Source organism: Ammodytes marinus (genome assembly GCF_949987685.1).
Source record: "Ammodytes marinus genome assembly, chromosome: 8".
Lineage (NCBI taxonomy): Eukaryota > Metazoa > Chordata > Actinopteri > Uranoscopiformes > Ammodytidae > Ammodytes > Ammodytes marinus.
The window spans coordinates 26757269-26779106 of NC_137212.1; the positions used below are offsets into that span (position 1 = coordinate 26757269).

Here is a 21838-nt window from a genome sequence, read left to right on the forward strand (position 1 = left end):
TCTATCAACTGCCAACACAAAGATTAAACGTTTTCTTTAGAGACATGAAGCAGAAAGTTCATGTCTTGATCCACTGACTCAGCCTCAGTCAACTCCTTGTGAAGCTCCTCCAAATTCTTGAATTGGCTTTGCTTGACAATCCTCTCAAGGCTGCAGTCATCCCTGTTGCTTGTGACCCTTTTTATTACCACGCTTTCCCCTTCCAGTCAACTTCCCTTGCTTCGATACACTGAATTGGCACTTTATTGTATTGTGTGATGTATTTTCTCGACATCATTGCAAATGAGAGGGTGCTCTCAATGATCCTTGGAGATTAAATGAAGATCAAATGAATGCAGCACTTTGTGAACAGCAAGCCCTTTCGGCAATGACCTTTCTGTGGCTTACCCTCTTTGTGGAGTGTCATATGGACAACTGTCATGTTAGAATATTTCCCCATGATTCTGGTTGTGTGTAGGCCTACATAACCAGGGTGAGGGGTTAAAGGTCAAGGAAACCTGTGCATGGGTTTCGAGGTAATAGCTGGTCGGAGCTCTTCTCAAGATGTGTGTGAGTCTATACAATTTTCACTTACTGAGTTTTCACTTTAAGAAATATGTAACTTTTTTTTATTGTAATCCAACATTTTTGGGTGCACATGTAGGCCTACATCCCATATCCATGTAGAATAAGTGGCTATCCACTTTTTCCATATTCTATAGTAGGCTATATTTAATGTTTATGTATGTATGTATTTATTTATTTGCATTTTAGAAACACACACACACACACACACACACACACAAACACACACACAGCCTATACAGGTGAAACTCGAAAAATTTGAATATCGTGCAAAAGTTCATTTATTTCAGTAATTCAACCTAAATGGTGAAGCTAATATATTATACAGACTCATTACATTCAAAGTGAGATATTTCAAGCCTTTATTTGTTATAATTGTGATTATTATGGCTTACAGCTTATGAAAACCCCAAATTCAAAATCTCAGAAAATTAGAATATTACATAAAATCAATAAAAAAAGGATTTTAAATACAGAAATGTCGGCCCTCTATAAAGCATAATCATGCATATGTACTAAGTACTTGATTTGGGCCCCTTTTGCACAAAGTATTGCCTAAATGCGGTGTGGCATGGATGCTATCAGTCTGTGGCACTGCTGAGGTGTTATGGAAGCCCAGGTTGCTTTGATGTGGCCTTCAGCTCGTCTGTATTGTTGGGTCTGGTGTGTATCATCTTCCTCTTGACAATAGTCCATAGTTTCTCTATTGGGTTCAGGTCAGGAGAGTTGTCTGGCCAATCAACACAGTAATACCATGGTCAGTCAACCAGTTACTTGTGGTTTTGGCACTGTGGACAGGTGTCAAGTCTTGCTGGAAAAAGTAATTCAGCATCTCCATAAAGCTTGTCAACAGACAGAAGCATGAAGTGCTCTAAAATCTCCTGGTAGACAGCTGTGGTGACTTTGGACTTGATAACACAGTGGACCAACACCATCAGATGACATGGTGCCTCAAATTATCACTGACTGTTGAAACTTGACAGTGGTCTTCAAGCCCCTTGGATTTTGTGCCCCTCCACTCTTCCTCTAGACTGTGGGACCTTGATTTCCAAATGAAACTCAACATTTAATTTGGATCAGTGATGATTTGAGGCATCATGTCATCTGCTGCTGTTAGTCCACTGTGTTATCAAGTCCAAAGTCACCACAGCCATCTACCAGAAGATTTTAGAGCACTTCATGCTCTAAAATCCATAAAGCTGTTGACAAGCTTTATGGAGATGACAATTTCCATTTCCAGCTAGACTTGGCACCTGCCCACGGTACCATAAACCACTGGTAACTGGTTGACTGACCATGGTATTACTCTGCATGAATGGCCAGACAACTCTCCTGACCTGAACTCCATAGAGAAACTATGGACTATTGTCAAGAGGAAGATGATACACACCAGACCCAACAATACAGACGAGCTGAAGGCCACATCAAAGCAACCTGGGCTTCCATAACACCTCAGCAGTGCCACAGGCTGATAGCATCCATGCCACGCCGCATTTAGGCAATAATTCATGCAAACGGGGCCCAAACCAAGTACTTAGTACATATGCATGATTATACTTTATAGAGGGCCGACATTTCTGTATTTAAAATCATTTTTTTATTGATTTTATGTAATATTCTAATTTTCTGAGATTTTGAATTTGGGGGTTTTATAAACTGTAAGCCATAATGATCACAATTATAAAAAATAAAGGCTTCACATATCTCACTTTGTATGTAATGAGTCTGTATAAGATATTATTTTCACCTATAAAGTTGAATTACTGAAATAAATGAACTTTTGCACGATATTCTAATTTTTCGAGTTTCACCTGTATGTTTAAATAATGTTAGAATGCAACTTTGTTTTTATTTTAGAGTAAACAACAGAGGGCGCTCCATCACAACTCCTGAAGTCACTTTTACCTTTCCTCGTGATATTTGCTGTGTGACTCTTATCATTTAAATGCTGATTCCAAAAAAACAATGGAGGTAAGGGCAAAGTCAACCTCCGAGGCGATTAGGCACTTTTATCACATAGGATTACAGTAGGCTATCCTATAGTCTCGTGATGCACACGCACACTAACCATTACAATCTGTTTTCAGATAGGTAGGCTACATTTGTTACTAACTTTTTATTAATTCAAGCCTAACGGAGAAAACCCACATCGATTGTGTTTTTATCTACGGGTCAAAACTCTATCCCAAAATTAAATTAAGTGTTTCCCCATTGTGAGCCAAATCAGATAACACTAACACACATTTTATTACATCTGGGTGACACCCATTGGCCTGTAGTTCAAACACATGTAGTCTCGAAAACATACAGTGTTTAAAAACATTCCACGAAGCCTATATTATTAGAAGTCCACAACATATGTCAAGCGCAAAAGTTTATTCTCCATCCATCATGGCTATTTAAAGTAAAGTAAGGTAAATCTTGGCTCCTCTGCCTACAATAACCCCTCCGCCAGGCTTCAACCAATGACAGGGCGAGGTGAACTGCTTTAGCCAATCACTGACTAGTCTGAGTGCGCACTCCGTTGGACGACGACGACCATGGACTGGAGAAGTGTCCTTTTCGGTGTAACAAACTTTTAGCATTTAGTTTCGAAAACGGGCAACACGGTAAGTTTTACGCCACCTTATCGGCATTATATTTAGACATTCTTGTTAACGACCTTTTCGGAGCGAAAACTCGGTTTGAGGGTATTAATACTTATTCGCGTCGCTTCTCGAGTTCCCTCTCTCAAAAATAAAACCAACCTCGTCCTTTTACATCTCGTTGAGTTTTGTTTAGTGGGTGAATGTATTTCCGTTGTTATTTCTCGCTGTAACATAATTGGAATTGGCTGCAACATTGCAGGTCTTGCTGACCCAGTTAGGCCCACATGCAACGCTATTGAACCACCAACGCAAAGTCGGGACCCCGTTGTTACTTTATGTAGCCTACTTTTTAGGTGGTCTTCTCAAGTAGCCTAGTCTTCAACCTACTCATCTTCAATGCCATCGTCTAGTTAAGGTGAAAAGTCCCTACTGGTTCCGGTTATATAAACTTATGAATGAGCCGCACATGTCCAAAAAACAGCTCCAGATAGTCTGGCTACTTTTTTTTTATGAAACTTGCATATACTTTGTTATTGAAATGCATGTAACAATGTTATACCAGGTATTGCTACAGTAACATTACAAGTCTCGTGACAGATTTTCTCATCCCAGACAGAATGTTGAATTGTTTTTAACCACAGAAGTTTCATTCAGTGTTTGCATTTTTGATGGTGATTTATGTTGTCCTCCCTGCTGTGTTTGCAGGAGTGAGGTGGTGGTGTGGTGGCCTAGCTGCTCTGAGCAGTATAATGGAGGACATTGAGGGTTCATACCGGGTCCTGCAGACCCCGGGCACCAGGCTGGGAGCCCAGTTCAACGCTGGTATCAGCACGTTGGAGCCGGGCCAGAGCCTCAGCGGCAACATGGTCAGCCCGGCGAGCAGAAGCCACGGGCGAGGAGGAGGAATGCAGATCCGCGTGCAGGGGCTGGACGACTCCCAGGAGTTCTTTGACGTAGACGTGAGTGTCTCCTCCGCTTGTATTCACACTGTGTTAAGTCTGCAGTTTGTTACACAGCAGGCTACATTTTTGCAACGTCAAATCCTTTGCGTGTTTCTTGGGTTTGTGACAGCTGCCACATGGCTTTGGTGCTGAAATCCCTTCCTCTTTTAAGCTAATCGTTTGGGGCAACTTAGTGTCAAATCAACAAAGGCACTATTTGATTTCTTGGCTGTTAATTCTGCTCCAGGCCTCAGCAGCAGCAGCAGCAGCAGTAGCAGTAGTAGTAGTAGTAGTAGTATTTTTTTTTCTTGACCTTGACCAACAAGGTGCAAGTAGATAATATGGTCCTCCAGGGTTCATGTTTGGAAATGGAAATGTAAAGCGTGACCATTTAAAAAAAATCTACCCTTTCTGTTCACACACACACACACACACACACCATACAGACTGTATTCTTCAATGTTGTGGATGGTGGAATATGTAAATGACAGTGGGTCTGGGCTTGCTTTGGTGAGCTTTGACTGCTAATGTCATTTGGCATTCTTATTTAACTGAACTGTTGTATAAAGTGGCAGACAGACACATATTCCAGGTCTCTTGCACTGCTATCATTGCTGCACAAGCGAGTTCATGCACATTCATAATGTTATCACTGCCTTTGCTGTACACTCCAGCTGATCAAAGTTGACAAACACACATGTATATAAATGTAATGCAATGTAGAAGTATGTACATTGGCAGGCAATTACATTGACATTTTGTAATCATGAGCCACATTTTAAAATGAGTGAATCTATATCCCAAGAAATTTGTATTTACTTCATGGAGAAGTTAATCCCATTTACAGTTTGGCAGTTGCTTTGACCAGACGTTTAGATCCACACTGTTACAGTGCTTTCCCGTGTTTACTTGCCAAGTTGCTGCTGCAGTCAGTCAGAAGGGCAATAGGAAGTAATAAGGAAAGCACTATATCAGAGCAAGCTTCCTGTCGGTTCTGTGGGGGGAGAGATATCTCACCGTGATCAAAGGGGAGTCTCCACCATAGATAAACAACCAAGTCAATGACTGATGGAGTCTAAACTTGCAATGTGATTTAACTGGACTCATGAGCTACTAAATCGTTCAGAATAGGTTAGTGTATATTTATTGAACTTTTGTAAGTGACTACTCCTTAATCCTCGTGCAGCCACAACAATAACGGCTCCGGCAGATGTAGTGTGCGTGTGGGGGGCACTGCTGAGACAGACATTTCATAATCGTACGCACCATATGCCGTCTCAAAGTCTTAAGCTAATAGAGTGTGACAGACACACGTTTAATTTGTATGGAAGGAAGGGGGTCCCCGCATGCTCTGTCTAGAGAGGCGAGGAACTTTTCAAGATGTTTTTAGTCAGCCTGAGGAAGATATCCAGCCTGGCAAACGGAGAGACAACTCAACTTAGTGTGCAGAGTTCAAAGTGAGCGGTGGACACGCTGTTGATAGGGGGTGGGAGACAGAAATACATGGCTGCAAAAAGGGGAATGACGGCAATACTGTTGTGGAGCAGACTGCACTTTGCCAAGAACAAGATGGCCTCTGAGTGGCTCTGTTGTTCACCACTGGCCCAACATTGTGTCATATTGCTGTTCATTCACACTGAGGAGTCGTGGGCTGGTGTGGATCAATAGTACTTATGTCTATGAAGAATGGCTGCAGAGAAATACATCCGCTACCTGCAAAATGTTTAATTTTCGCCTCAAAATAACTGAGGGTGTGCAATGTTTGTGTCCAAAATGACCTGAAAGAAATATGAATGAAGCAGCAGAACTTTTCCTAAGTTGTACGAGTAGTTTATTTCTCACACGCACTGTAGGCTAAAATAGAAACTAAATTGCAGTGTTGAATGTTTGAAATGTTTGTGGCCTTCAAGCGACTGCCTCCCCTCATTGTGGCATTTTGGTTGCTCAGCTGCTCAAATACTTACTTTTGCGTACAGTCTCCTATGATGTGCCGTTACCTGCCACTCTCATTGCTATGCTGTGTGCATTAAACCATTGATAACACTCATGTCAAATGTGCTCTTTTATACACAATTGGAGGACATTTGGTCTAGGCTTTGTGCTTTTGTATCCTTAAAATGTATTACAGGTTTTCTCTCACGGTAATGGACAGAACACCTATTTCTGTCAATAATGTAATGTCTTAATTCTTGACCTATAACAGACAAATCAGATCAGAGCATGCATGTGCTTTGATCTGTGGCCTTCATGTGCTGCTGCAGGTAGCCAGCATGGTCATCATCTGCAGACATTTGCTTGCATGGCTCTTGTTCAGACACACACAACACACACACACACACACACACACAGGAACAGGCCCAGACCCCTCCCAGAGAGCCAACAGCACAGGAGAAAGCTCAGCCTTGTGGGTTCTGGACAGGGGAGGCAGAGCAGGGAAACACAGGACTCCTTTTATCCAGCACAGCCCGGCCGGCCCCTTTGCTGGCCTTAACTTCCAGCTCCTTCCAAACTCTGCTAAAAGGGCTGAGTGAAAATGCATGCAGTACAGTCAGGGGGGCATCGGTGGGAGGGGAATCCCGGCAGCCTTTGCTTTTAGTGTTGGCAAACAAGCACATAAATAGCAAGGTTGACAAACAATTGGGTTTGGTTGGGGGGAACTAGAGGGGCAGTGTATGGTGTTAAAAGAGCAGTTCAGAGGGAACAGTCCTCCTATCCTGGTCAATGCAAAGTTTGAGCCGGGGTGGTGGGGGGAGGGGACACTCAGGAGTGAAGTTTGGAATTTCAACCGCTGGCCCACTAGCACAAATCTCTTTTTGATGTTGTCAGAGGGGAATGATGAAACTCATGTAATCAATGGTAATGTGTTAGTGCCGTTTGTCTTTAAGCTGATTGTTCAAAGATTTCTGTGAAGTGGGTAAAGAAAGACACTTGTGATTTACTCTTCAGTGTTGTCTTGAGCATTCTGCAATAGTTTGAGAAAGTTCTATAAGACTAGTATAGTTGTGGTGGATGATACAAAAGTCAAATTATTTAGGGCAGAATGGGGCACATGGTTTGTATTCATGCTCGTAAAAGTACTCGTGCTTTTCATTAGACACACCACAGCTGAGCACTCGGCTCTCCTCTCTGCAGAGCACTCACACTATCCCAGTGTGTCCTGAAGAAGCTAAACAATGTTAATGGCTGTGCCTAGAAGGACTAGTTGAACACTATAAACAAATCCCCTTTGCTATGCACATTACCAATCTCTCCAGTTGTTACTGTGTTTGTTTTGGTTGCCCTGAGAGCAATTGGTTGCCCCTCAAGGAGCTCACACCTATCAACATTTTGTATCAGTGATTTGAAGAACAAGCTTAGGCCCTGTTCTCACGGCAACACGAAACGGTGCAAACGCGGAAAAATTCCCGCGGTTGCACTATATCATGTACATGAAAACAGCAAACGCAGGCATGAAACCGCAAGTTTTTGCGATCTACTCCCAGGGAGGATTTTTTGGAAAACACAACGGTTTTGGTTTCTTGTAAACACCGAAACCATTTTCCCTGATAACGCTGACTTCACGGCTCCACTTCACGTATGCATAGTCTATAACACTTGCTGTCAAAATACCCACACGCGAGTTATAAAGTTAGAGGACAACATAACATGCACGGTGTCTCCGCGGCACCATCACTGTGATCAGCGGAGAGTGTCGTGCAGGGCTCAAATATAACACTCGCCAATTTAGTCTATTAGTAAGTTATTGATATGCACCCGCCACTTTGTCTGGGGAAAGATTTGTGCTCTGCCGGTTTTTCTAGCAAAATAAACGTGTGTAGCTTCTATATGCCAGGGACATGGCTCTCTCTACATTTAAAAAACACTATCCATAGTTCGCAGCGGTTAAGTTACTGTTCAACAAAAGGAGCATTAAGGCTACGGCTTCACAGTAAAAGCATTTCACTGGCTAAACATTAATAGCATTTCACTGGACAAACGTGAGTTGACTTTTATTTTGAAGTATGCCTAACAGGAAAGATAGCCGCTCACAAAGCCCCTTCACTACCAGCAAGTCTTCTGTTTTCACGAGTTCAATGCGGTGAAATAAGAGGACAGAAAGCTTGTCATTTACAATACTTGTAACCCCAAGCTTACACCAACCGCTTTATGAACGTTAGTGGCATTAATTTTCGGTTACAGTAAGGTTTTATGCATCAAATTGTACCGGAAAAGCTATCTACTACTACCTCGTACCGCCAACTGCTGGCCTGGCATGCTTACTACAGCGATTTCGTCCCGTTTCCTCTGAAAACATGTGTACGAGTGAAGATGTCAGATAAATTGTGTCTGAACGGGTTTTTTTTTTAAACCAAAAACGGGAAAACTGTCACGTTTTCACCGTGAGAACAGGGCCTTAGTCTGGAAAGTATGTAGGTTACACAGGTGAGTGAGCAGACAGCAGACTAAAACACCTGATCCTGATTAGCACTATGTCGTCTTTATCTGACGACAAACACTGGAGCCAACTGTCCACAGGCGTGTCCCACAGTAAGGCAGATAAGAAAAGTTTGATAGAGTATTGAAAAAAATAAAATCATGTTGATAATGGCCGTTAACGCAAACAGACATGGTTTAGTCAAATAAACACCTAAACGTGCACTTTGGACCCTTTGATCTATACTTCTATGAAAGAAGACATGTAATGGAAGCAAAACAGACAGAACATCTCAAAATTGATCAGTGCTTGAAAAAACAATGTTTTGGCCTGCAGTGCACTCTCGCCTTGAGTTGAAATTGTGTTAAAGTCATCAAAGAGCCTGTCAATCTTTTGAAACGTCTTCTCACAAACTTGTGAAAGTGGCCACTGGTGTGCAGACAGAGCTTTTAAAATGTGTGTCTGCAGGAAATCTCCTGGTGGCGAGGTCTAAACAATGTGCCAAACACAAGCCCCAACAGGACACCCCTGCTGCTCCAGCAACAGCTCACTGCCATTTACTGCTGGCTGGGGTGGACCAACGGCTTTTACGTCAACCACGCTTAACCTGTCGTACAAGACACACCCAAGCCCTCCGTTTGACACAGGCTGATGTTTACCTGTCTTTTTAATGTTTTCATTTTTCATTGGTTGTACATGAGAGAGGCTTTCCTCCCTCAAAGCTGGCTGCTTTTCAAACCCTGCATTCGAATGCCGCCTCCCTTCCCTTCTCACACACACAGAGGAAGATTTGTCTCCCAGAGAAACATCTGTTTGTGATAATCCCTGCTGCTTTCAGAGCTTGATTGGGTGACCCACTGACCTGCCTTAATGTGGAAGCACAGAGATGAGACAGCGATCCATACCACAGGTTGGCTGTGAACAAGCTGCGTGGCTTCTCACTGTCACATCACACATGGACTTGAGCTGAAAAATGCCAGACGAGGTTTTTGGGTTGAAAAGCCTCTGATTGGTGGCACAGTTGTTTGCACGGCAGAGTGGATTTGGTTAAAACATGGTTGAAGACAGCAGGGTGTGCGGGAACGATGACCTAATAGAATAACGTCTAACAGTAAGGTTACAGAATGTTTTGAGGGAAAATTTGTGCTTTAAGAAGACATTTAGGAAAATGTCATTAGGAAAAGTTAGTTGTGACATGATGACTAAACTCGTGTTTTACTTTGCTGTAGCCAACTTTTCTGTAATGCAACAGTTTTCTGTAGCAAATATTTCTAGTGCTCTTAAAAGTTCAGGAAAATATTAAATTCATCCCAGATACTTTCTTATAGGTACACACTTGTCACACTGTTGATATAACATCTTATCTCCCGACCCATAATGCTTCAGGCCAGGAGCTCATTAGAACAACAGATCATATACAGTCATGTGATGTTTACCTGTCATTGTTGTTGCTCTAGTTGAGGTTTGGCTCATCACCTTGTTTCTCTGTCTTGTCACTTTATGTTCATTTTGCCTGAATGCAAAATGCCAAGCATGTTAAAAGTGTGGTATCTCTGCTGCAGTGGTGTAATAACTGTGTGGCCACAGTGTGTACACAGGGACTGATTGCAGACACAGATAATCCTACTCGGTCAGCAGTTAGAGGAAGTTTTCTGAAGGGAAATGATCTGCACAGGCTTGCATTGTGATGAAAAATTCCATTTAGGAATTATTCTGAATATGAAATCAGGAAGATCCGGTGGTCTGCAGCCACTACACTGCATACTTTCAGTGTAGTCATGCTGATGGTTGTGAAGAGGGGTACCTGATACTTTTGGCTAGCTGTAAAACAGCAAATCTCTGTGAAAATGCCATTATCTACCTGTCAGACTGTGGAAGGTACAGCTGAATGTCCTAGAAGAGGAGTTCCCCCTCCCTCAATGCTAGAGTGCTGTGAATGCACTGTAACATTCCTAAAGAGGGTTAATGAGTAACCCAAAGGAGAGGCTTCTGAAAGCACCGGTCAACACAGACTAGTTTGTTTATGACTTCTACCCTGAAGGGGAAAAAACAGTTAACAATTTGCTCTAATCTGCCATTGGTTTCTGTTAATAATGTCAGACCAACAACCCTACTTATTATTTTTCCCAGCTTGGTTAAAAGCATTTTTAATATGGAGAAGAGGGAGATGTATTTTAAATCCTCTCAGAGCATGGATTCAGCTCATTATACCTGTTTATCAGTGCTTTTTTTTCTTTAAAGGTCACACAGTATGGTCATTATGAAGCTAAAAATTGTATTTTGGTTTCTAATAGAAGCTATTTTCATGATGTCAGTGAGACTATTGACAGTCCAAAATACCCTTTATATTTCTGACAGCGCCATTGCTGAATCTACTCTTTTCAGCCTCTGTCTGAAATGCTCCATTTTAGAGCCTGTCAATTGAAGCCACGCCTTCCAGAAAGCCCAGTCTACTGTTATTGGCCCTGAATCTAACTGCCTGCTAGATACAGGCTCTGTCTGGATCTAACTGCGGGAAGGATGCAGAAGTATCTTGGGTTGTGCTTATCACAGGTGGAGGTAGTGCTAAGTAAGGTTGATAATTAAGGGACAAGGCTTCTCCCCTATGACATCACTGGGGTTGAGAAATCTTTAGGAAGGTTAAGGTGGAGAAATAGAGGGGGTGGGTTTTTTTCTCATTCTTTGGGACGTCAGCGATCCATATTAATGTTTAAAACGTGAAAGTACATAATGCATAATCAGGGTTCGACATAACGTATAGCCCGATGGCCCGGGGCCAGTAAAATCATATGCAGGGCAAGTTGATTGGCCAGTCACTGTCCCGCCCGGGCCAGTGACTGGCCAATCACAGTTCAGTATCTTTTTGTAGACTACATCATGGTTCATTGAAATGCGCGTTGAGAGTCGTAATGAAAGCAGTGTTTATTTAAGACTCAATATAATAAACCTAATATAAAATATATTTTTTAATGAAAGGCCAGTGGTCAACCGATGCGTGGGCGGACAGGCGGAGCAACAAGCGGGTGCACTCTCGCTCCGTTGGCAGAGCTGCCTACCGTCCGCCTGCGAGTCGACAAATCAATCGACTTGCTTTGCCTCCTTTCTTTCTTCCCACAGCAGAGGTTGAGGTGCAGAAAATGATAACTGCGCTTTTCCTTTATCTGCCGACGTAATGTTACAGTATTTGCATGCAAGCCCCAATGGTAATACAAATGAGAGGCGTGCGAGGCAGTGATTGTGTCGGTTGTAGACAGAAACGAACGGAGGGACTCCGCTCACTGTACAGTTCCTATAGTCGCGCAGTTTGGCACTGTGTTTTCAGGCTCGAGACATTCAATCAGATCGCGGAAGTCTTTCCCATTGAAATCGCTAACGGGGAGAATATCCCCGGTTATTATTTTAGCCACAAACCACAGTTCATCTGCGCGGCGGCTCACTCGCTGGCGAGATCACACGGTGAAACGCTGCTGTGATCGGACGAAGGCATTGTGTGTTTCTAAGGTGATTTAACGTCATAGTCTTAGACGAGCGTTTAACTTATGCTGCATATTTTGCACTGCATTGTTTTTTATCAATAGTTTGAAAAAATTGTCCCACACCGGACTCTTATGTGAAGCTGACACTTCATGGAGAAGTGACACTCCTGCAGCGCGCTCACGACCAGACGTGAACTCACATACACGGTGAAATCTCCCATTAAAAAAACAGCATAACCCACTGATTTTCGGATTTCTATTCTATTTTTGAAGTCAACTTGAGCGCAAGTGGAAAACCGGTCATTCGGTCGACACATTCACATCCCTAATGCATATAGAGAAAGTAATAAAAACAGCCTACCACACATGACTTCTGCAGGTGAACTATTCATTAAACTGCCCAAATTCAAGAATAAAAACAACCATCAAACTACTTCACTTTAAAATACTGGCCGACTCTTTCAACATACTTTCAGTTGTAGGCTTCTAATTCAATATGTTTGCCTGGTTTTATATTATGTGTATGAGCAATATCAACATTTCATATAATTAACTAAAAGAAAAATAACCAAATCTAAAGGGAATATCTATACTGTTACAGTATAGATATTCCCTTTAGATATGGTTATTTTTCTAATACAGGTATTATAATTATTGACACTAAATTATGAAGAAAAAAAAAGTGTGTGCAGGGCCAGTGAAAATATACAAGGGGCCAGTAAAACTCGGATCCACTGGCCCGGCGGGCCAGTAGGAAAAAAAAGTTATGTTGAACCCTGATAATGATTGACCCTTAAACTGCATTTTTAAACACCGGTCAGCCTGGATTTTACCCTTTAAATTACAACTTAAAGAGTCCACATAGGCAAACCTTTTAAAGGGAACTTTGAGACTCTAAGGAAATAGGGATTATTGTAGAGAAATGTTGTCTCGTTGGTTTTGTTCTAATAACTTTGTTTAGAAGGCACTTCATACATGGTTTCCATCTGCTGAGGGCTCAGTGTACGATTACATCAACTCTCGTTGGATCGGCATTTACTGAATCCCACTGAACCAGTCTAACGGAGACAGAGTACCTCAAAATGCTTCTAACATTTGGCCACTGGTACATTTTGAATACTTGCTGATGCTGCCTGGATAGTATGTTTGGCCTGCGCCCAAAGACGACCCAGACAAAGTATTTTAACACACAGTTTTTTTCCTCTCCGGTTGAGATCAGCTGTAATCAGACACTGTATAAATGCACGGAAAAGGCTTATTTTACAACGGATTCCTACATTTATTGATGTTGTGCGAGTAGGTTTCACCTGCAGTTTATAGATTTTGTGAATGTGGAACACAGGATTGTATCAAACTAATGAAAAGACTAGCTACAGTAAATGTGCTCTGAGCTGTGATGCTTTACTTGAGCCAATGCGAAGCCCTGTCTTTTTATAAGGCTTTTAAAAATACTATTTTACATTACAACCAGATGTTTCAGGCTATAATTTTCTCAAAGTCACAGGCAAAGATTCCAAACCTCAAGTGCAGTGTGTTCTTAGTACATAGTAATTAGTTCTTCATTTAGTGAAAACAAACCCTGGAGCGTTGTGAAGGTAAACTTCTGCAGATTTCCTGCTCAGGATTTTGCTGCAGTCTGTTCAGATCCAGATAATGGTTAAATGTACAGTGGGACACATTCTAGCAGTTCACGTGCGCATCCAAGTCAAGGAAACAATTTTTTGACAGATGGAACATAAACGCAAACATCAAAGGTACAATAAAGTGGATCATTTACAGATGCCAAATATTTTCTGCAGCACAGAGACATTTTAATAATGGGCTAGCTCCGAACAAACAATGGGATTCCTTACTTCTTAGCCTAAGCAAAAATAGTTTTTTTATTATAGCGAAACAACATATGTGTTAATCATTTTCATATTTTTCTTCAAGCTTTTTTTATCAAAACAACGCTGTTTCTGTCAACCTTGTGCGATGCATCATCAGTGTGGACTTTGAATATCTTTGTGTTGTATTGTTGAAAATAACAATGTTGTTTTTCCTTTCAGCCCAAAGCTGTTGGAGAGACTCTCCTAGCTGAGGTTTTCCTGCGAGGCAACCTCATAGAGAGTGATTACTTTGGCCTGGAGTTTCAGAACATGCAGTTGAACTGGGTACGTACACCAGCAAAGCATGTGGTTTGTTTCCCCGCTTAAGACGGACACTGTGGAGATCCAGGAACTGACATGCGAACCGATTCATCATGTCAGTTAAGCTCTGTCCAACAGAGGTGATCACGGTTTCAAAGGTCAAAGGTCACCGCATGCTGACCACATAAACTTCTTAGTCAATTCTCAGAAGTGAGGTCCTGTTGTTTTTGCTGGACTTTAGCAGTATATAATCAATGAACATTCTTGTCTGGCACAAGCGCCTACAATGTCATACCTTTCATTGTTTTATCCTTTTATCAAGAAAAACAAGCTCAATACAGGACCACCGACAAGTTCTTAGTAAAGCAACAGAGAAGAAATTTGAAACATGGTAGATGTCTTCAAATAGAATAGAGATAAAGCATCTCACAAAAGAAGACAACATATTAGTTGCATTGACGGTCAAGCACTGTGTTTAAAGGCCGGCAGCAGACGCAAATATAAAGAACCAAATGCCTCTATCCAAAACAGTCAATGACAAGGTCAAAGTGCAAATGATTTCAACTTTGGCAGGTCTCTTTTTTTCCTTCAATGCCAATTTCCTATGCTACCTAATGAGAGTGGAGTCCAGTTTGAAGCTCTAGGTTTAGCCTTTAATCCATCATCACCAGTAGCAGGCATTGGTGTCTGGAAACAACAGTTCCCATCAGCTTAATGCTGAAGGCCAGGACACACCGGTCCGACTACCGACCGTCGCCTGAAAATGGAATCTGCCGTTTCATGTAGCTCCGGTCTGCCCGTCGCGGCCAAAAAAGTGCCAAGAACACACCGAGCCGATTACTGACTTTCCGTACCCTCTACGCTTGCGCTGGACGTAATGTCTCCATAACAGCAGGCGGCGCTAATCTGTATTGTAGCCCAAAAAAATACAGAAGCCGGAAATGATGGGACTGCTCTCTAGACCATAAACATAAACATAGATGGAAACATATAATTTTTTATAAGTTAAAAGTTCTTTCTCTGTAAAATTACTTTAACAATTAATTGATAATCAAAATGATATCCGAATCTGTCGTACTCGTCAACTAATCTTGCCGGCTCTAACTGTTTCAGAGGCAGCATTATCTTTACTTTTCCTCTTTGCCTCCATGAAACTATAAACTGAGAGAGGGGTTCATGCAAATATCAGTCAATAACAATTTCTCAATATATCTGTCTAGATCTAGCACATTCCTTCCTCAATCAGGCCCAGATGTAACGGGGGGGAAGCAGGCTCCTACAGTGAGCCAGTGAAGCCAATTTTTTGCCCACAACATCGCAACATCCCTCTGCTGTCATCCAGCAATGACCCAATTGGTACAATCAGCTGTCATCACCTGTCACATAGTGTTCTTATAATATTGTGAATATGATGCTATTTTTTTCTCTCTCTTCAGGTGTGGCTAGAACCCACAAAACTCATTGTTAGACAAACCAGAAGTAAGTATTAGCTTTTTAAATATTAGCCCAGATTCCACCTCCCATGAAGCTGTGTTTGTTTGTGCGCTAACCATCTGTTGTCTTTGTTTTTCAGGACCAGCAAATACGCTGTTTAGACTGTCAGTGAAGTTCTTCCCTCCAGACCCCGGTCAGCTGCAGGAAGAGTTCACAAGGTCAGTGACTGTCATTTCCTACTGGATATTACTTTATCTCATGCCTGTGTGGAGGGGCTATAGAAACAAACTGAAGTTTATTTTTTCTTCTTCTTCTTTTTTTTTTAAGAAGCTCACCATTATGGTTTTCCGGGCATTGTAATATCCGTCCTCCCAAACATGACCAAGAAATTCTTGTAATGCTGTCATGCAGTCAGTAAGACATTTTGTCATTGCATGGGCCGATTCTAATTTTAGAGTTTGTTAAAACATAATCAACTAAGATTTCAATTGAAAGTTTGATAATAAAAACAAATAAAGAAATGACATGTTTTTTTTTAATTCAAGGAGTGATTTTGTTAAGAACTGTTGCATGACATTGCACTTGGATTAAGATACATAAAATGGCTCTGTTACCGGTATGTACTTTTCATTAATATAGATGGACTCTGTGCCTTTGTGTTTTTCTTGTAGGTATTTATTCTCGCTGCAGATGAAGAGAGATCTGATGGAGGGCAGGTTGATCTGCACGGAAAATACCGGAGCCCTGTTGGCTTCTCATCTGGTCCAGTGTATGTTTTGATCTGTTCTGTTCTTTTTATTATAAGTCATTTGTATTGACCTAGACCCCTATCAACTCAAAATAAATCCTGGCTTTATAGAGGGATATGCTTCTGTGCAAAAAAAATAAAAAAATGTCTTGCTCTTCTTTAAACCTCAGCGGAGATTGGTGACTATGATGCCGTAGCAGACGGGGACTTTCTAAGAGCCAACAAGATGTTGCCTTACCAAGAGAAGGTTCAGGAGAGGATCATGGAGCTCCACCGCAGACACCTGTGAGTGACCACCGCTGACCTGTCCCACACCTTGTTTCCCGCTGAGCTTAAGCTGTGTCATGTCTTTCATTACACTCTTAAAACCCTGCATTTAAAAGAGCATGCGGTCGGGATGCAAACCAGGGTTCATTTGAGCCACGGGTTATCGTTGTCTCTCCCTGACCTCAGTAACAGTCCCCACCTCTTCCAGCTGCTTTAAACGCTTATGCAAATGCCATCCAGTCCACAGTTATTGTTGCATTCCTACCTACCACAAGACAGAGCAGCCGAGTGCCAGGCGGACAGCACATTGTTCTGTCACAGCTGCTGACTCAACTCCCTTCTGCACAGCTCTTTGTTTTCTGCATGGTTTTCTTTAAAACTCTTTAACAGATTAGATATAGCAAAATCCAATGTAAAACTAAAACATTATATGCATACATTTACATTAATATTATTGTTCTATGTACTGGTGCACAAATAGCGACTGTATTAGTAGTAAAAGTGGATGCGACACTAGCTGGTGTAAGGAATGGAGAATAATTTGCAGGCTCACCTCCTTGGAATGTTGAGTTGACATAAACTCACTAAGGGGGAATATGTTGTTTTCACTTTTAGGTTTATGCAAGAAAAGTTTGACTGTGGAACATACCTCAAATTGAGTCTTACAAATTGCTGCTGCCAGCCTTTTAGACCGTCTGTAATTCATATCCCATGGAGGGTATCATGAGTCCCAATTTGTCATTTGTAAACAGTGGCTCACTGTCTTTGCCCCTTTTTATTTGGCTCAGAACACAAATGTTTAGTGTTAACTATGATAAGGTAATTTAACTGAGACCACTGTGTTTTCTTGTTAAACAACCACAATGAGAGCGTTTGCCCCCTTTCCAAAGTCTCACAAAAAAAACCTGCCCTTTTTCCACCAGCAGCCTCTTTGTTAGCACAGTACTATCCTGTGGCCAATAGGGGTTCCTTTCAACTGGGAGCATTAGGCGCCTCTAAAGACCTCTGCTAATCTCTTCCTCTGGTTGCCAGTGTGGAAGCAGAAGCGGCAAGTTCCCTGGCCTAATCCCCTGCTCTGCTCTGGCCGGTCTATTAGCCAGAAGGCCAGTGGGGCAGGGGAGGGGCCTAAGGAGATCTCCCCGATTAACGGATGAACAAAATTAGAATGTGGTGGTGGTGATGATTGGATGGATAGGTCTTCCAAACATGCTGTTTGGTTGTAATCACATGGTTGTAGATAACGCCTCAGAAATCCTCAAAGTTGTAAGGGATTTAAGGACACACTACCCTGCAAACCAGTCATGATACGATGTTTGTTTACATTTCAAGTGGTAAATCTAAAAAGAAAGCTTGTAGAACACACCAGGCTCAACGGTCCACACTATCCTTCAATGGTGATTATTATCCATATACTGTATATTTGAGGAACACACTTGTTTTACTGCATTTCTGGAATTGTATAAATTGAAGAAACAAAATCAAACCAAAATCTTTCAATATACTGGAGTTTTGAGTGGTTTGCCTGCAAAATCATAAAGGGTATTTTAATAAACAGGTTTTGAATTGTGAATGTTCCTTTTTTTAAATACAGAAAACAACCAATGTAACCCCCATGTGTTGATGCATTTTATTGTCTCCTTCAGGGGCCAGACTCCGGCTGAATCAGATTTCCAAATCCTGGAAATCGCCCGTAAGCTGGAGATGTACGGCGTGCGCTTCCACCCAGCAGCCGACCGCGAAGGCACCAAAATCAACCTGGCTATTTCTCACATGGGCCTCCAGGTTTTTCAGGTGACTGCTTCTCTCATACTAATTGTCTTTTGCAGATGCGACCCTCTGTCCCTAACGATGTTGCCTTAGGCCCTTTCTTCCTTTCAACATTCCTTTTACTCCTTCTGCTCCCAGGGCAACACAAAAATAAACACCTTCAATTGGTCCAAGATTCGGAAACTGAGCTTCAAGAGAAAACGGTTCCTCATCAAGCTCCACCCAGAAGTTCATGTATGTATCATTGAAGTTATATATGTTTTATACAGGAAATTCCAAAGTTCTACGTCTTCAAATAAATCCACATCCACTGTGAAGGCGACCAACGTCAGTCTGATTCCACGGTCTTTCTCTGTGTTTGTTTTCAGGGCCCCCATCAGGACACTCTGGAGTTTATGATGGCCAGCCGAGACCAGTGTAAAATCTTTTGGAAGATCTGTGTGGAATACCACGCGTTCTTCCGTTTGTTTGACCAACCCCAACCCAAATCCAAAGCTATCCTCTTCACCAGAGGCTCTTCCTTTAGATACAGGTATTTATTATTACAAACCAAGGCATCTGTCATATGTATTGCTCATCTATAGGAACCAAGCATTTCCTTATACAATGAAACAAAACAAGTGTTTCAGTCTTTTCATTATTCAGTGTTTTAATTCCAAACTCTTTGTGTCAGTGGAAGGACCCAGAAGCAGCTTGTGGAGTATGCCAGGGAAAATGGAGCCAAGAGAACCCCATACCAGAGGTGTGTGTGCTTTCATATATAGTACACTGTTTATTTGAAAGACAAGTTACTCATCCTCTTATAGGTCTGGGCGATATGACCTCAAATTAATAGTACGAAAAATTTAACGTTTTACCTTGATGGATTCTTTTTTTTTATGTTTTTGAAATGAAACGGTGCCTACAGAAATCTTTTGGGTTTAAAAAAAATGAAGAAAACACACACAGGTGAACTATTTCTTGTTCAGTAAGCGAAATGTTACTTTTAGCTAACTTCCTGTCAGTGACTGCAGTTAGCAGTCCTCTGCCTCAGATCCGTAATAGCGATAAAACATGATTAAAAACCATCAAAACAGACATTGGGGACTTCCGGGATGACGTCAGGGCGAATGGAAGCATAAAGTGAGAGCTCCCAGACCGGTCTAATATAATCCCTCAAATTAAAATAATTACATACTTAAAAGTATAAAAATATATAATGCCAAGGGGGAAGAATCGAAAGGCGGACGGTAAAGCAACACAGATACCGGAGAACAACGAGAAACCAGCAGCAGAAAAAAGCAGCGAGGGCAGCAGCGACGAACACGACGCCATGGATAGCTTGCAAGCTAACATCAGTGCGGTGCATGCAGAGATAAAGGCTATTCGGTCGGATATGAAGGAAGATCTACACAGCTTTCATGACAGCTTCGCCAGAGAAATAAAGAGTGATTTAGCCAGCTTTAGAGAAGACGTCAATGGCAAGCTAAATGAAATTGCCACAGATTTAAAAGAGACCAGAAGCAGAATGGCGGAAGCGGAGGAGCGAGTGGCCGACATGGAGGAATGGACCACCAATGCTAAAGAAGCACTCTGCCACGCCATAAACATGCAAGAAAACCTTCAAGCAAAGCTGACAGATTTAGAGGCCCGCTCACGAAGGAATAACATCCGTATATACGGGATCCCCGAAGGCGCCGAAGGAGACAACATGCACGACTTTATTGAAAGTTTCATTCAGTCCGAGCTGTCCCTCCGTGATACTGAGCTTGGCATTCAACGCTGCCACAGGGCTCTCGGCCCCAAACCCCCACTGAGTGCTAACCCCCGGTCAGTGGTCATCTATTTCCTCGAATACAGAGTAAAAGAGCAGGTGCTCCGCTCCGCTTGGAAAAAAAGAGAAGTTCACCTGAACGGAGTTAGAGTGTATTTTGACCAGGATTACCCAACAGAGACACAAAAGAAGAGAAAGGCATACGCCCCTATCAGAAGACTTCTTAAGGAAAAGGGGCTTCGCTTCCAGACTCCGCCACCAGCAAAACTACGGGTGTTTTTTGACGGTGGCCCCGTCACCTACAGCAGCGCGGACGAGGCGATGTCGGACCTGAAGAAGAGGGGGCTTGCAACGGACGGCGATGGAGAGGAAAGACGCAACGCTCCGACACCAACGGCGATAGGGAGGCTGAATAAAAATTCATGGGAGACGGTGAACGCCAAGCGCAAGAGTCAGACAACAAGCCAGGAGAGAGCGCAGAGTTTGCTCCGCGGATTCCGCCGTGATACCGGGGACACAAATTGATTTTCCTATAGGGTGAGATGAGTCATCCCCGCACGGGGGAGGACGGGGTAAGATTAAGATACATATATATGTTTTCGTGGGACTAATGCTATACCTATGCTCAATTTAAAATAATAATAGACCCCCGTCTGGGAGTCTGCTAATACTGCCCTGCACGTGTGCACTGAGCTGATACTCACTGTCAGATATTTCAGCTTGCACTGAAGAGGCCCTTTGTAAATCAAAGGCTTTCCTCTTCAAGTTAGATTTCTTTTTTTGAGGAAATCTGTTATGGAAGTCGATCTTTATGAATCCATGTTATTTTTTTCTAATTTCTTTGTTATTATTGTTCAGGTTCTAATGTTAAGGTCACCTTGGGTCTACAGTAAAGTGATGCAAGTTGTTTTGGATGTTATATGCTTCAACAAGAATATAGAGTTATAACACTAAATGTTAACGGGCTACTAAATCCGATTAAAAGGGGGAAAGTCATAGCGAAGATGAAAAAAGAAAACCAACATATAATCTTTTGGCAGGAAACCCATTTGGTAAAAGGTGAACATGAAAAGTTGAAAAAGCTAGGTTTTAAAAACACATTTTACTCCTCATATACAACAGGAAGGGCAAGGGGAGTTGCAATACTCATTTCAAACAAAGTGGCCTTCCAGCTCTCCACACAGATTACAGATAAGGAGGGGCGTTATGTCCTGGTGAAAGGGTTTATAGATTCAAAAGAGGTAACATTACTTAACGTCTACAGACCACCAGGACAGGACAAATTATTGATTAAAGAAATATTTAATTTAATTGCCTCAGAAACTTCAGGCACCCTGATTTGTGGGGGAGATTGGAACGTACAGTTGCACCCCAATATGGATTCTACAAATCCATCCAAACAGGTTAATTCTGAATCATTATATGTAAGGAAAATGCTCAAAGAGACCGGTATGTTTGACATATGGAGGGAACTCCACCCATCTGCAAAGCAGTATACTTTTTTCTCCCACTCCCACGCTGTCTACTCGAGAATTGATTATTTTTTTATGTCTTCCTCTGAGAGACATAGGATAGTGGAATGCAAAATTGGGGTTAGAGATGTGTCTGATCACTCTGGAGTGTATTTGAGACTAAATTTGGATGCCCAGCCCAGAAACACCATCTGGAGGCTTAACACCAGCCTCCTAAATGACCATCAATGTGAGGAATTTATTAAAAGGGAAATTAAAGATTACCTAGAATTTAATAGTAAAGAG

General features: G+C 42.0%; 1 protein-coding gene across 2 annotated transcripts in view; it reads left to right on the forward strand.

The window, feature by feature from the left end:
- The first annotated feature begins 3084 nt into the window (after positions 1 to 3084).
- farp2 (FERM, RhoGEF and pleckstrin domain protein 2) overlaps positions 3085 to 21838 on the forward strand; it is a 39733-nt gene continuing 20979 nt past the window's right edge. For both annotated transcript variants that reach the window (XM_080032387.1, XM_080032388.1), the window contains exons 1-11: positions 3085 to 3173; positions 3858 to 4111; positions 14032 to 14136; positions 15549 to 15591; positions 15686 to 15764; positions 16218 to 16315; positions 16465 to 16579; positions 18205 to 18352; positions 18467 to 18562; positions 18697 to 18860; positions 19002 to 19070. In XM_080032387.1, coding sequence (XP_079888513.1) covers positions 3902 to 4111; positions 14032 to 14136; positions 15549 to 15591; positions 15686 to 15764; positions 16218 to 16315; positions 16465 to 16579; positions 18205 to 18352; positions 18467 to 18562; positions 18697 to 18860; positions 19002 to 19070 — 1127 coding nt within the window. In that variant the 5' untranslated portion in view covers positions 3085 to 3173; positions 3858 to 3901. The remainder of the gene's footprint in view (positions 3174 to 3857; positions 4112 to 14031; positions 14137 to 15548; positions 15592 to 15685; positions 15765 to 16217; positions 16316 to 16464; positions 16580 to 18204; positions 18353 to 18466; positions 18563 to 18696; positions 18861 to 19001; positions 19071 to 21838) is intronic.